General features: G+C 37.3%; 1 protein-coding gene across 1 annotated transcript in view; it reads left to right on the forward strand.

Moving 5' to 3' along the window:
- Nucleotides 1–13,683, forward strand: part of CAPRIN1 (cell cycle associated protein 1) — a 49,182-nt gene extending 35,499 nt beyond the window's left edge. The window contains exons 12-19 of the mRNA XM_011936395.1: nt 1,001–1,062; nt 1,790–1,900; nt 2,133–2,282; nt 3,516–3,666; nt 8,223–8,417; nt 8,950–9,050; nt 9,449–9,512; nt 11,055–13,683. Coding sequence (XP_011791785.1) covers nt 1,001–1,062; nt 1,790–1,900; nt 2,133–2,282; nt 3,516–3,666; nt 8,223–8,417; nt 8,950–9,050; nt 9,449–9,512; nt 11,055–11,119 — 899 coding nt within the window. The 3' untranslated portion in view covers nt 11,120–13,683. The remainder of the gene's footprint in view (nt 1–1,000; nt 1,063–1,789; nt 1,901–2,132; nt 2,283–3,515; nt 3,667–8,222; nt 8,418–8,949; nt 9,051–9,448; nt 9,513–11,054) is intronic.
- The last annotated feature ends 1,092 nt before the right edge of the window (nt 13,684–14,775 follow it).

Here is a 14,775-nt window from a genome sequence, read left to right on the forward strand (position 1 = left end):
TACTGAGCTGGGTATGGTAGCTCATGCCTGTAATCTCAGTGCTTTGGGAGGCTGAGGAGGAAGGATCACTTGAGCCCAGGAGTTTGAGACCAGCCTGGGCAACATAGACCTTGCCTCTACAAAAATTAAAAATTAGCCAAATAAAAAAGTTAGGTTGGCAGGGTGTCATGCACCTGTAGTCCCAGCTACTCAAGAAGCCAAGGTGGGAGGATTTCTTGCCCAGAGTTTGAGACTACAGTTAGCTATGATGGCGCCACTGCACTCCAGCCTGGGCAACACAGTGAGACCCTGTTTTAGAAGAAACAAAAGATAAAAATGGAATACTGTCTGTCTGAGGTCTGGAGTATGAATAATGCTGCTTTATTGTACAGCTTTAAAAGTTTTTCTCATGGCACTGATTATTTGTTAGTGCATTCTATTATAACATTTTACTTTACTCTTGCAAAAAACAAGACGAAACCAGTTGTGAAAGTAAACTATTAAATAATTATCACTGCCAGTAAACCAAAATGCTCACTTGAAAGATAAAATTTTATCTGCATTTCCCAATTTATTTTCATGATTGCTAAAAAGTTTATTTATGGTACCTTTAATTGCCTTTAATTTACCTTTAATTGCCAGGCATGGTGGTTCATCCCTGTAATCCCAGCACTTTGGGAGGCTGAGGTGGGCAGATTGCTTGAGCCTAGGAGTTTGAGACCAGCCTGGGCAACATGGCGAAACCCTGTCTCTACTAAAAATACAAAAATTATCCGAGTGTGGTGGCACACACCTATAGTCATAGCTACTTGGGAGGCTGAGGTGGGAGGATCACTTGAGCCCGGGAGGCAGAGGTTACAGTGAGCTGAGATCACATCACTGTACTCTAGTCTGGGTGACAGAGCGAGATCCTGTCCCCCCCCCAAAAGAAAAGCCTTTAATAGAGAAATAAAAGGTATTTAGACGCGTCTCTCTAAAAATTTAATTTTGTATGACAGAAATATTTTGGTCACCTTTGCAGTTCATTCTGAATCTAGACTTGCTCAGCCTAATCAAGTTCCTGTACAACCAGAAGCTACACAGGTAAGAGTGATAAAACTATTTTCTTCAGGGCCAGGTGAAGTGGCTCATGCCTATAATCCTAGTATTTTAGGAGGCTGAGATGGGAGGATCACTTGAGGTCAGGAGTTCAAGACCAGTCTGGGCAGTGTAGCGAGACACCATCTCTATTTTTAAAAAATAATTTAAAAATATTTTTTCACTTTTGTTTTAATTGGCTTCTTGGTTTCTTTCTTAGCTTATGAAAGAAGGTATGAATTTCATCAGTGTCCAAGTCTTCTGTTGGAATTCAACAAATTTATTGTTGTGGATAGCTGTCAGCCTTTATGTTTAGGTTCGTTTTTCCTCTTGATGACTTTTTAAGTTTTTCTTAAGTCTTGCATTTTAAATAATGTATTATAATGAAATAAGCTTTTTTTATTTAGAACTGAGAATTTCAGAAGACATAGTTTAGACATAATTCTAAAATTTAGTGCAGATTTCTCCATCTTAGAAGTCCTTGTAGAGGGTCTTTGTAATGAGACTTGGGTTTATTTAACGTCAAGCTTCAAAAATGTATATGTTTTTTGCAATTTTTAGGTTTTATATTATACAGATTTAAAAAGAGATGATAGTATTAGTTTCTCCCTTCTTTAGCAGTTGTATCTGTTACTTAGCCTTTCTTAGCCTTATGTGTCTTACAGATAACTTGTTTTTTTAACAGTCAATTTTGTAAGCAGGAAAAAGCTTTTATTTCTTTATTTATGTCTAGGTTCCTTTGGTATCATCCACAAGTGAGGGGTACACAGCATCTCAGCCCTTGTACCAGCCTTCTCATGCTACAGAGCAACGACCACAGAAGGAACCAATTGATCAGATTCAGGCAAGTTCTGTTACCAGGCCACATACATTTGATGAGGCACTTACTCATGAATTGGACAGAGGTACATTATAACATTTTTCTTCTTTTTGGACCTACTTTGCTTTCATGAAATATTTGAGTTTGTTAATACACATAAGTTTGAGATTAATTTACCACTTGAGTACATCTATTCACTTTTTGTTTGGCTAAGTTTAGTTTACCTCTAAAGTACATCTATTCACTTTGTGTTTAGGCAACAATCTCTTTAAATACAGACCAGACTACAGCATCATCATCCCTTCCTGCTGCGTCTCAGCCTCAAGTATTTCAGGCTGGGACGAGCAAACCTTTACATAGCAGTGGAATCAATGTAAATGCAGCTCCATTCCAATCCATGCAAACGGTAAGCAAAGTAACATTAATTGCCTAGTGTGTAATGTGAATCATGGTAGATTTTCTTTTCTTTTTTAAAGGTCTTCATTTAACTGTGCTTGAGTCTGCATCTTTTGTAATGTAGGGTATATTTAATTGAACATAAACTGATTATTCCAGAGATTAACTGATATTAATGGATATTCTAGAGATAAATTTTAGCCTTACGAATGATGTGCCTGCATCATCTTAATTTGTAGTTTTACCCTTTTGATTTGGTTAACCAAAAGTTTAAACATTCAGAGAAATAGACTAATATAACATCCACATAATCATTACCTAGATTTAATAGTTGCCCTGTTTGCTTAATCTTTTATTTTACTGAAGTATTTTTAAGTTTCAGATGTTACGCTTTACCTTGATTCTTGAGCAAGCACCTTTAGAGAATTTCTAGAAAATAATAATAATACTGTAATCTGTGGGGTTCAGCTAAATCAGTGCTCAGAGGAGAGTTCATAAGATTAAATATTAAAGTATTTAACTTTTGATTAAAATGTCAATAAAAATGAAAAAAACATTCAACCCTGTTAAAGTTCATAGAATAAATTTCTGTAAGTGATACTGCATCAGGAGATTGTCTTATTTATTTATTTATTTATTTATTGAGACAAAGTCTTGCTGTGTCGCCCAGGCTGGAGTGTAGTGGCGTGATCTCACCTCACTACAATATCTACCTTCTGGGTTCAAGCGATTCTCATGCCTCAGCCTCTGGAATAGCTGGCACTACAGGCATAAGCCACCATGCCCAGCTAATTTTTGTATTTTTAGTAGAGATGGGTTTTCACCATGTTGGTCAGGCTGGTCTTGAACTTTTGGCTTCAGATGATCTGCCTGCCTCAGCCTCCCAAAGTGCTGGGATTACAGGTGTGAGCCACTGTGCCCAGCCAGAGTTTGTCTTTTAAAAAGATTTCTCATGTATGTAAAAGCATTTCCAAGGCTGCTGATTGTATGTCTTTTTATTTTTTTTAATTCCCTACTTCCATTTCACAGCATGTTATCATACTCCCCTTTAAGTACTATACAATATATATGTCTTTTTCCATATTGAAGCACTTGGAGGGATTTGTGTGTGTGTGATGTTTTTGTGTTTGAGACTTCTGTGATGTCTTTATTTATGTCTGAGGTAAAACCACCATTGAGTTTGGCCATGTTATAAAGCAGAGAATAAAAGGATGAACTAATCATTTACTTTATTTACTAACAGGTGTTCAATATGAATGCCCCAGTTCCTCCTGTTAATGAACCAGAAACTTTAAAACAGCAAAATCAGTACCAGGCCAGTTATAACCAGAGCTTTTCTAGTCAGCCTCACCAAGTAGAACAAACAGAGCTTCAGCAAGAACAGCTTCAAACAGGTACGAAATCCAGTGTCACCTCATTGGCTCCTTGCTTTCCAGCACAGTTATTGACAGTGTTAGGACAGTTTAGACTTCAGAGTGGTGGTGTTTAAGAGTTTCTGTTTTAGTAGTAGACCATATAAATTTTTCATGTCAGATCATGAGTTAAATTGAGTCTGTACTTTGATATGTGAATTATGTGCAAGTTTTGGAGGCTTTATACCCATTTTCCTTTTGTCACTGAACTTACATAATATCCCTATTGCATTGTATAATTTATATGGAATTAAATTTGTTACTTGAATTACCATAAACTATACTTTTTTTTTTTTTTTTGCGATGGGGTCTCACTCTGTCACCCAGGCTGGAGTGCAGTGCTGTGATCTCGACTCACTGCAACCTCTGACTCCTGGGCACAAGCAATCCTCCCTACCTCAGCCTCCCAAGTGGCTTGGGAATACACGCATGTGCCACCACGCCCAGCTAATTTTTTGTATTTTTGGTAGAGTTGGGGTTTCACCATGTTGCCCAGGCTTGCCTCAAACTTCTGAGCTCACGTGATCTGCCCACCTCGGCCTCCCAAAGTGCTGGAATTAAAGGCGTGAGCCATTGCACCTGGTGATAAACTGTACTTTTAATTGTTAATTGACTGAAGGCTTTTAGCATGACATCTGGCATTGAGTCAGTTAGACAGAGTTAAGAAAAAACTCATGGTGGCTGCCTTTCGTGGACTGGGTTGAAACATAATCTGTTTTGTCAAGTAAGGTCATAATTTGGCTAGTTACCATACCTGTCACAACAGTAGTGTAGATAGAGACATGTATTTGAGACAGATTCTCACTTTGTTGCCCAGGCTGGAGTGCAGTGATGCCAGCATAACTCACTGCAGCCTCAAACTCCTGGGCTCAATGATTCTTCTCCCTCAGCCTCCTGAGTAGTTGGGACTACAGGTGCTTACCACCATGCCTGGCTAATTTTATTTATTTATTTATTTGTAGAGACAGGGTGTCCAGGAGCTTACTATGATGCCAGGCTGGTCTCCAATTCCTGGCCTCGAGCAAACTTACTGCCTCTGTCTCCCAGAGTGGTGGGATTATGGGCATGAACTACCTTGTCTAGCTTGATAGAGATACTTTAGATTTTTTTTATTTTCTTATTTTTTTTAAGAAATGGGGTCTCTGTTGACCAGGCTGGAGTGCCGTGGTGTAATCGTGTACTAGACCCTTTAACTCTGGGGCTCAAGTGATCTTCCTGTCTCAGCCCCACAAGTAGCTGGGACTGCAGGGTTTTCTCAAACTCAGGGCCTCCAGCAGTCCTCCCACCTCTACCTTTCAATGCATTAGGATTATAGGCATAAGCCACCATGCCCAGCCAGATGGTTTTAAGTCTTCTTAGGTCTTTTAATGTCTTCTTTAGGTCTTTGGTTCTTTAATTCCTTGGAATTTAATTGGAATCCCACAACAAACCGGCAATCAGAGGAGTTAATACTTTGATTTTGTCAGCCCGATTTTGAAAAGTTGTATAATTTTCTATATTCAATTTCTTGGTAAACTTGGATCAGCATTAGATTTTTCAGTAGTAAATTCTTACATGTCCTTTAGTATTCAGTATCTCTAATATGAAGCTCGAATCTTCCGTACTCTGATAGAAGTTACTAGTTATACTACGCTCAGCTTCTGAATGATAAAAACTAGTGGTGTGATCACCATGGCTCACTGTAACCTCTGCCTCCGGGTTCAAGGGATCCTCCTACCTCAGTCTCTCAAGTAGCTGGTACCACAGGCATGTGCCACCATGCTTGGCTAAATTTTTATTTTTATTTTTTTTTGTATTTTTGTATTCTTGGTAGAGACAGGGTTTCACCATATTGTCCAGGCTGGTCTTGAACTCCTGGTCTGGGCTCAAGTGATCTGTCTGCCTCGGCCTTCCAAAGTGCTAGGATTACACTCACACCAGTCACACACGCAACAAGTTCTCTTTTAATCTCAGGGCCTTCATACTTCCTTTCCAAGTTCTTGCCGAAAACTTTCTCCCACTGATAAGTACATGGATTGCTTTTCTATTTTTTTTTTTTAAAGTTCATTTATTTATTTTTAATTGAGAAATAGAAACTATATATATGTGTATTTATCACATACGGCATGATGTGTTGAAATGTGTGTACATTGTGGGCAGGCTTCATGGCTGGCACCTGTAATCCCAGCTACATTTGAGGCTGAGGTGGGAGGATTGCTTGAGGCCAGGTGTTCATGATGAAATAAGATGTATACATTGTGGGCCGTTGTCCAGTGCAATGACACGATCTTGGCTCACTGCAACCTCTGCGTCTCGGGTTCAATCGCTTGGGTTCAAGCAATTCTCCTGCCTCAGCCTCCTGCCTCAAGCCTCAGGTGATCCACCCGCCTCGGCCTTCCAAAGTGCTGGGATTACAGGTGTGAGCCACCATGCCTGGCCTGATATTTGTTGAACAAATAATTTCAGTATGTCGCATCATTCTAGAAATTGTGTTTTAATTTGAATTAGTGTCTAATCAGGAACAACATGACAAAAGAATCTTTGGCTTTTTAAAATGGCCTACACGTTTATACTTTACCAAAATTTAAGTAGGAATGTGGGTATTTTAAAATAAAATGAAGACTGGGTGTGGTGGCTCATGCCAGTAATCCCAGCTCTTTGGGAGGCCCGCTTAAGACCAGGAGTTTGAGACCAACCTGGGCAACATAGTGAGAGCCCCACCTCTATAAAGTAAATACAGAAATTAGCAGGGTGAGGTGGTGAATGCCTGTAGTCGGAGCTCCTCAGGAGGCTGAGGCTGGAGGATCACTTGAGCCCAGGAGTTCAAGGTTGCAGTGAGCCATGATTATTTGACTGAACTCCAACAGCAACACTGGGTGAGAGAGCTAGACCTTGTCTTAAAAGTAAAAATTAAATAAAGATCACACTTAAGTTGTTGCTGTGAGTTGCTTCCTTTCTTTCCTTCTTCCTTTCCTTTTTTGAGACACAGTCTGGCTCTTGTCTCCCAGACTGGAGTGCAGTGGTACCATCTCGACTCACTACAACCTCTACCTTCCAGGCTTAAGCCATCCTCCCACCTCAGCCTCCCAAGTAGCTGGGACCACAGGCATGTACCACCATGCCTAGCTACGTTTTTGTGTTTTTGTTGTTGTTGTTGAGATGGGGTCTCACTGTTGCCCAGCTGGTCTCAAAATCCTGAGCTCAAGCAGTCTGCTCACCTTGGTCTCCCAAAGTGCTGGGATTACCAGCGTGAGCCACTGCACTCAGCCTTGCTATGAATTTCTTACAGTGAGATTTGATCAAGATTACAAGCTGTTATTGATAAAAAGTGATTCTAAAATTCAGTTCTTTTGGATACTTTGTACATGGATACAAATGAACCATTTTACATGGCAAATGTTATGTGTATTTGTCATTCACTTATAATTTTTAATTTTGGGAATATAAGAAAAAGCAGTCTATATAAAAAGATGACACTGATGTAGTTGGTTTATTAAGTAATTCAAGAGGAGCCATGGCTCTCTCTTTTCCTTAGGTATTCCCTAGTGCTTTCATCGTAAAATAGGATTCTAACAACTATTAATGTATTTGGAGTTTCTTAAGGATGTAAAAATAGGTCAAGTAAAGATTTTCAAGAGTCATACAGCTGCTTTTCTCTCTGCCCCAAAAGAGGAGATTTGGGTTGGCCAGCACCTTTGACCCTTGTTAGTGTGTGGGCTTTCCTTTGTTCTGTTGCCTTTCTCACCTCCCAGAGGTACTTTTAGCACCCTATTTTTTTCTCCTCTTTGAATTATATACATTGTTCAGTAGTAGTTAATTTTTGAAAATTTCTAGATTCTAGAACTCTCTCCATTGTGGATAGAGCTTGTATATATGTTAGTGTGTATGTTCTAGAACCTTAGCTTCAAGTGGGTTGAGTGCCAATGTGAGTACCATGTGATTGTTTTCTAAATTGGCTATACTTGCCATTTTAAATACTTTGAAATGGAATTTGGCATTAAGGGCTATAAATCGAAGGCCTCTGCTGATCAGTTAAACTATGTAATTGATGACATATTCTACCATATAGCTGCTTAAATATGAGAGAGTGGTTTTGTATGTTTTACTAAGTACCAAAGGATATTTAAAAGAATAAGAAAATTTCTACCACTAAGGAGCTTTATAATGAAAATAAGTAATTACATGGTACAAAATATGGTAATGTACTAAGAGTAAATCTTTTCAGTTATTTTGGGTCTCTGGTGCTAAAAAGTAGATGCCTTTCAGAAGATGTTAATATAGCCTTTCAAATAATTTGTTTGGAAGGATCAATCATGCACCCTGCTTTCAAAGGTTTGGAATTGTGGTTGGAGAATTTTACCCCCATTAGCTTAGTCTAAGGGTAGGAGAAAGGTAAGAGACTTTATTCATGTTTACTTTTCCTTATCATTGTATGCAAATTTATTTAAGGATTAAACTTCAAGGAGACTGTATAAGACACAAACTAGAAAGTGCATGGGAGAACAAAAGGTAATGAGCTGTGTATATATATACCCTTTTCTTTCTTTTTTAAATTATAGTGGTTGGCACTTACCATGGTTCCCCGGACCAGTCCCATCAAGTGACTGGTAACCACCAGCAGCCTCCTCAGCAGAACACTGGATTTCCACGTAGCAATCAGCCCTATTACAATAGTCGTGGTGTGTCTCGTGGAGGCTCCCGTGGTGCTAGAGGCTTGATGAATGGATACCGGGGCCCTGCCAATGGATTCAGAGGTAAAAAAAAAAAATTAAAAAAGGAAGTTCTAATGACCTTTTACTAGTTCAAATTAGTTTTTGATTTGTAAAATATTACACAGTTTTTGGGAAGGATGTATCTGTATTAGCCTCTTATGTACAATTTAAACTAAATGTATATTTTGATACAATTGGTATAATTTGTGTATTTGGTATAATTTGTTATTTAAATAACAAATCATGGAATTTTTGTTCATTTGGTTATGTCAAATTAATGTCTACCACTATCTCCTGGAGGATAAGTATTTTCCACATTACCAAAACTTATGAGGATTGTTTATTATGTTTGAATAGATGTGTGTTTACATGCATAGATGGGTTAAAAGTTTATCTTCTGAGGGGCCGTTAGTACTTACAGAAATTTATAAACAGATTGGATAAAGATAGGAAATTGGAAATTAATTTGATTAGCCTGACTTACAATTTTCTAGTTATTCCCATCTTCATTAATAAAAGTAAAAATTCCTTGTGAAGATAAGAAAATTATTTCTTTTCTTGTCCTAAATTTTAGGAGGATATGATGGTTACCGCCCTTCATTCTCTAACACTCCAAACAGTGGTTATACACAGTCTCAGTTCAGTGCTCCCCGGGATTACTCTGGCTATCAACGGGTAGGTAAAGCAGTTCTAAAGTGTAAACCTGAACTAAGCATACCAGTGAAAGTGACTTAATGTAGTTGCTTAATGAACCTAAGTAACTAATTTGGCATTAACTTTGTGGTGTCCAGGACACTTTGTTGAAACAAAAGCTTTTAGCACTCGTAACATAAGTACTCCTTTAATAAAATAAAGCCTGTTAAAGACAGTGATTTCCAAGAGCAGAGAAATATATTTCACTGAATGTTCTTGAGAATAGAAGTACAACAATTACAGAATAAGGTGTAGCCGTGATATACTGAAGTGTCTAAAAGATGAAGGAAGAATTCTGTATTGAGTGTTAGACTGAAAGAATAGATGGGTAAGCATTTTTTTAAAAGTACCTTTTCAATACTAACTAGCTTGTCTTTTAGGATGGATATCAGCAGAATTTCAAGCGAGGCTCTGGGCAGAGTGGACCACGGGGAGCCCCACGAGGTAATATTTTGTGGTGGTGATCCTAGCTCCTAAGTGGAGCTTCTGTTCTGGCCTTGGAAGAGCTGTTCATAGTCTGCATGTTAGGAATACATTTATCCTTTCCAGACTTGTTGCTAGGGATTAAATGAAATGCTCTGTTTCTAAAACTTAATCTTGGACCCAAATTTTAATTTTTGAATGACTTTCCCTGTTACTATATAAACTGTCTTGAAAACTAGAACATATTCTCTTCCTCAGAAAAAGTGTTTTTCCAACTGAAAATTATTTTTCAGGTCCTAAAACCTGCTAAATGTTTTTAGGAAGTACTTACTGAAACATTTTTGTAAGACATTTTTGGAATGAGATTGAACATTTATATAAATTTATTATTCCTCTTTCATTTTTTGGAAACATGCCTATTATATTTTAAGGCCAGACACCCTTTAATGGCCGGATAAGCCATAGTTAACATTTAGAGAACCATTTAGAAGTAATAGAACTAATGGAATTTGCAATGCGTTTTGGACCTCTATTAGTGATATAAATATCAAGTTATTTCTGACTTTTAAACAAAACTCCCAAATTCCTAACTTATTGAACTATACTTAAAAAAAATTACAGGTTTGGAGAGTTTTTTGTTTTTCTTTTACTATGGGAAAACTACTTCCCATTCTGGCAGGAAGTTAACCTATTTAACAATTAGAGCTAGCATTTCATGTAGTCTGAAATTCTAAATGGTTCTCTGATTTGAGGGAGGTTAAACATCAAATAGGTTTCCTCTATTGGCCATAACATGTATAAAATGTGTGTTAAGGAGGAATTACAAAGAACTTTGATTTGAATGCTAGTAGAAACTGGCCAGGAAAAAGGTACATTTTTCTAAAAATTAATGGATCACTTGGGAATTACTGACTTGACTAGAAATATCAAAGGATATTTGCATGTGAATGTGGGTTATGTTCTTCTTTCCCACCTTGTAGCATATTCGATGAAAGTTGAGTTCAAACTGATAGCTAAAAATCTGTTTTAACAGCATGCGAAAAGTTACTTTATCTGTTAAAAGTCATTATACAATTTTGAATGTTATGTAGTTTCTTTTTAACAGTTTAGGTAATAAGGTCTGTTTTCATTCTGGTGCTTTTATTAATTTTGATAGTATGATGTTACTTACTACTGAAATGTAAGCTAGAGTGTACACTAGAATGTAAGCTCCATGAGAGCAGGTACCTTGTCTGTCTTCTCTGCTGTATCTATTCCCAACGCTTGATGACGGTGCCTGGCACATAGTAGGCACTCAATAAATATTTGTTGAATGAATGAATGAATGAGTACTGGTGGAATACTCCATTAGCTCTACTCTTCTTTTAGCTAAGAGAACATGAGCAAATTTGCGCATGACAACTTCCAGGACAGGGGAAACTTGAACACTGAAGAATTGACCTCTTAAGCCTAATAATGTGGTGACAGGATGCCCACATGCTTCTTGACTTCAGATGAAAATCTGCTTGAAGGCAAAACAAATAATATTTGAAAGAAAAATCAAATGCCATTTTTGTCTTCTAGGTCGTGGAGGGCCCCCAAGACCCAACAGAGGGATGCCGCAAATGAACACTCAGCAAGTGAATTAATCTGATTCACAGGATTATGTTTAATCGCCAAAAACACACTGGCCAGTGTACCATAATATGTTACCAGAAGAGTTATTATCTATTTGTTCTCCCTTTCAGGAAACTTATTGTAAAGGGACTGTTTTCATCCCATAAAGACAGGACTACAATTGTCAGCTTTCTATTACCTGGATATGGAAGGAAACTATTTTTACTCTGCATGTTCTGTCCTAAGCGTCATCTTGAGCCTTGCACATGATACCCAGATTCCTCACCCTTGCTTAGGAGTAAAACAATATACTTTACAGGGTGATAATAATCTCCATAGTTATTTGAAGTGGCTTGATAAAGGCAAGATTGACTTTTTCGACATTGGATAAAATCTACAAATCAGCCCTTGAATTATTCAATGGTAACTGACAAACTAAAATATTTCCCTAGAAAGGAAGATGAAAGGAGTGGAGTGTGGTTTGGCAGAACAACTGCATTTCACAGCTTTTCCAGTTAAATTGGAGCACTGAACGTTCAGATGCATACCAAATTATGCATGGGTCCTAATCACACCTATAAGGCTGGCTACCAGCTTTGACACAGCACTGTTCATCTGGCCAAACAACTGTGGTTAAAAACACATGTAAAATGCTTTTTAACAGCTGATACTGTATAAGACAAAGCCAAGATGCAAAATTAGGCTTTGATTGGCACTTTTTGAAAAATATGCTGTTGCATATACGGGATGTAATCTGGATGGCCGCTTCTGTACTTAATGTGAAATATTTAGATACCTTTTTGAACACTTAACAGTTTTTTTGAGACAATGACTTTTGTAAGGATTGGTACTATCATTCCTTATGACATGTACATTGTCTGTCACTAATCCTTGGATTTTGCTGTATTGTCACCGAAATTGGTACAGGTACTGATGAAATCTCTAGTGGATAATCATAACACTCTTGGTCACATGTTTTTCCTTCAGCTTGAAAGCTTTTTTTAAAAGGAAAAGATACCAAATGCCTGCTGCTACCACCCTTTTCAATTGCTATCTTTTGAAAGGCACCAGTATGTGTTTTAGATTGATTTCCCTGTTTCAGGGAAATCACAGACGGTAGTTTCAGTTCTGATGGTATAAGCAAAACAAATAAAACATGTTTATAAAAGTTGTATCTTGAAACACTGGTGTTCAACAGCTAGCAGCTTATGTGATTCACCCCCATACCACGTTAGTGTCACAAATTTTATGGTTATCTCCAGCAACATTTCTCTAGTACTTGCACTTATTATCTTTTGTCTAATTTAACCTTACCTGAATTCTCCATTTCTCCTGGAGGCATTTATATTCAAAGTGATAATTCCTTCCCTTAGATGCATAGGGAGAGTCTCTAAATTTGATGGAAATGGACACTTGAGTAGTGACTTAGCCTTATGTACTCTGTTGGAATTTGTGCTAGCAGTTTGAGCACTAGTTCTGTGTGCCTATGAACTTAATGCTGCTTATTGTCTCATTCTGACTTCATGGAGAATTAAGCCCACCTTTAAGCAAAGGCTACTAAGTTAATGGTGTTTTCTGTGCAGAAATTAAATTTTATTTTCAGCATTTAGCCCAGGAATTTTTCCAGTAGGTGCTCAGCTATTTAAAAACTAAACTATTCTCAAACATTCATCATTAGACAACTGGAGTTTTTGCTGGTTTTGTAACCTACCAAAATGGATAGGCTGTTGAACATTCCACATTCAAAAGTTTTGTAGGGTGGTGGGAAATGGGGGATCTTCAATGTTTATTTTAAAATAAAATAAAATAAGTTCTTGACTTTTCTTATGTGTGGTTGTGGTACATCATATTGGAAGGGTTAACCTGTTACTTTGGCAAATGAGTATTTTTTTGCTAGCACCTCCCCTTGCGTGCTTTAAATGACATCTGCCTGGGATGTACCACAACCATATGTTATCTGTATCTTAGGGGAATGGATAAAATATTTGTGGTTTACTGGGTAATCCCTAGATGATGTATGCTTGCAATCCTATATAAAACTAAATTTGCTATCTGTGTAGAAAATAATTTCATGATATTTACAATCAGGATTGAAGTACGTTCTTCACACAGTGACCTCTGTGAATCAGTTTCAGAGAAGGGATGGGGAAGAAATGCCTTCTAGGTTTTGAACTTCTATGCATTAGTGCAGATGTTGTGAATGTGTAAAGGTGTTCATAGTTTGACTATTCTGTGTATGTTTTTTCAAAGAATTGTTTCTTTTTTTAAACTATAATTTTTCTTTTTTTGGTTATTTTACCATCACAGTTTAAATGTATATCTTTTATGTCTACTCAGACCATATTTTTAAAGGGGTGCCTCATTATGGGGTAGAGAACCTTTCAATAAGTCTCATTAAGATCTGAATCTTGGTTCTAAGTATTCTGTATAATATATGATTGCTTGTCCTAGCTGCAGAAGGCCTTTTGTTTGGTCAAATGCATATTTTAGCAGAGTTTCAAGGAAATGATTGTCACACGTGTCACTGTAGCCTCTTGGTGTAGCAAGCTCACATATAAAATACTTTTGTATATGCACAATATAAATCATCTCATGTGGATATGAAACTTCTTTTTTAAAACTTAAAAAGGTAGAATGTCATTGATTACCTTGATTAGGGCAGTTTTATTTCCAGATCCTAATAATTCCTAAAAAATACAGAAAAGTTTTTTTCAATCATTGTACCTTGATATTAAATATCCTTTAAATATTTCTAATCAGTTAGCTTCTACAGTTCTTTTGTCTCCTTTTATATGCAACTCTTATGCGGGAGACTTTTCCACTTAAAGGAGACATAGAATGTGTGCTTATTCTCAGAAGGTTGATTAACTGAGGTGATCAGTTAACAGCTAGTTGAGCAGTCAGCTTCCTAAGTGTTTTAGGACATATGTTCATTATATTTTCAGTAATATAACTAGAGGAAATGGAATGCAGGTAAGTGCCGAATTCAAACCCTTCATTTCATCTTTAAGCTCGGAATCTGCATTCCAGTTGAGTTCCTGTTAAGCATTCTAAGTTTTAATTGATTGTAAGTTAGATTTCACAGAATCAGTATTGCCCTTCATCTTGTCCTTTTTATGGAGTTAATGGGGAGGAAAACCCCTCAGGAAAATGAAAGTAAATTGTTAAGGCTCATACCTTGTTCCATTTTGAATTCTACAAAAGTACTGGAAAAGACTAGTGAATGTTTAAAATTACATTAGATTAAATTCTATGAAAGCCTGGTTTTATCACTGTCCTTGAACGAAGTCTGCTTAAGTTGTTAAAAACCATCCAGCAAAAGCTATAAGTGAAGAATTGCTACTGGTTTGAGAAGAGGAAAAGGTTTATATAAAAATCTGATAGCCTCATCTTCTAATACACTTCTCAGCCTCTACTACTAATATCCTACTTTAACAAGCTGTTCTGAAGCCTAATCCAGTTACGTGAGCAGTACGGCTGTTTTGAGTATAGGCAGTGGAAGATCAGTTTGTTCCTGATCATCTAGCAAAGGCATTCGTGTATTATTGCTCATTTGGAAATACCAACTTTTAAGTACTGTGTTTAATAGGCAGACACACTGTATTAAGCCACTGAACTAAGGCTTTATTCAGCAAATTAGGGTATCCTTTGCCCAGCATCATGCCAAGCACTAGGCATTTATTGGTAA

This window comes from Colobus angolensis, unplaced genomic scaffold (assembly GCF_000951035.1).
Source record: "Colobus angolensis palliatus isolate OR3802 unplaced genomic scaffold, Cang.pa_1.0 Scaffold152, whole genome shotgun sequence".
NCBI lineage: Eukaryota > Metazoa > Chordata > Mammalia > Primates > Cercopithecidae > Colobus > Colobus angolensis.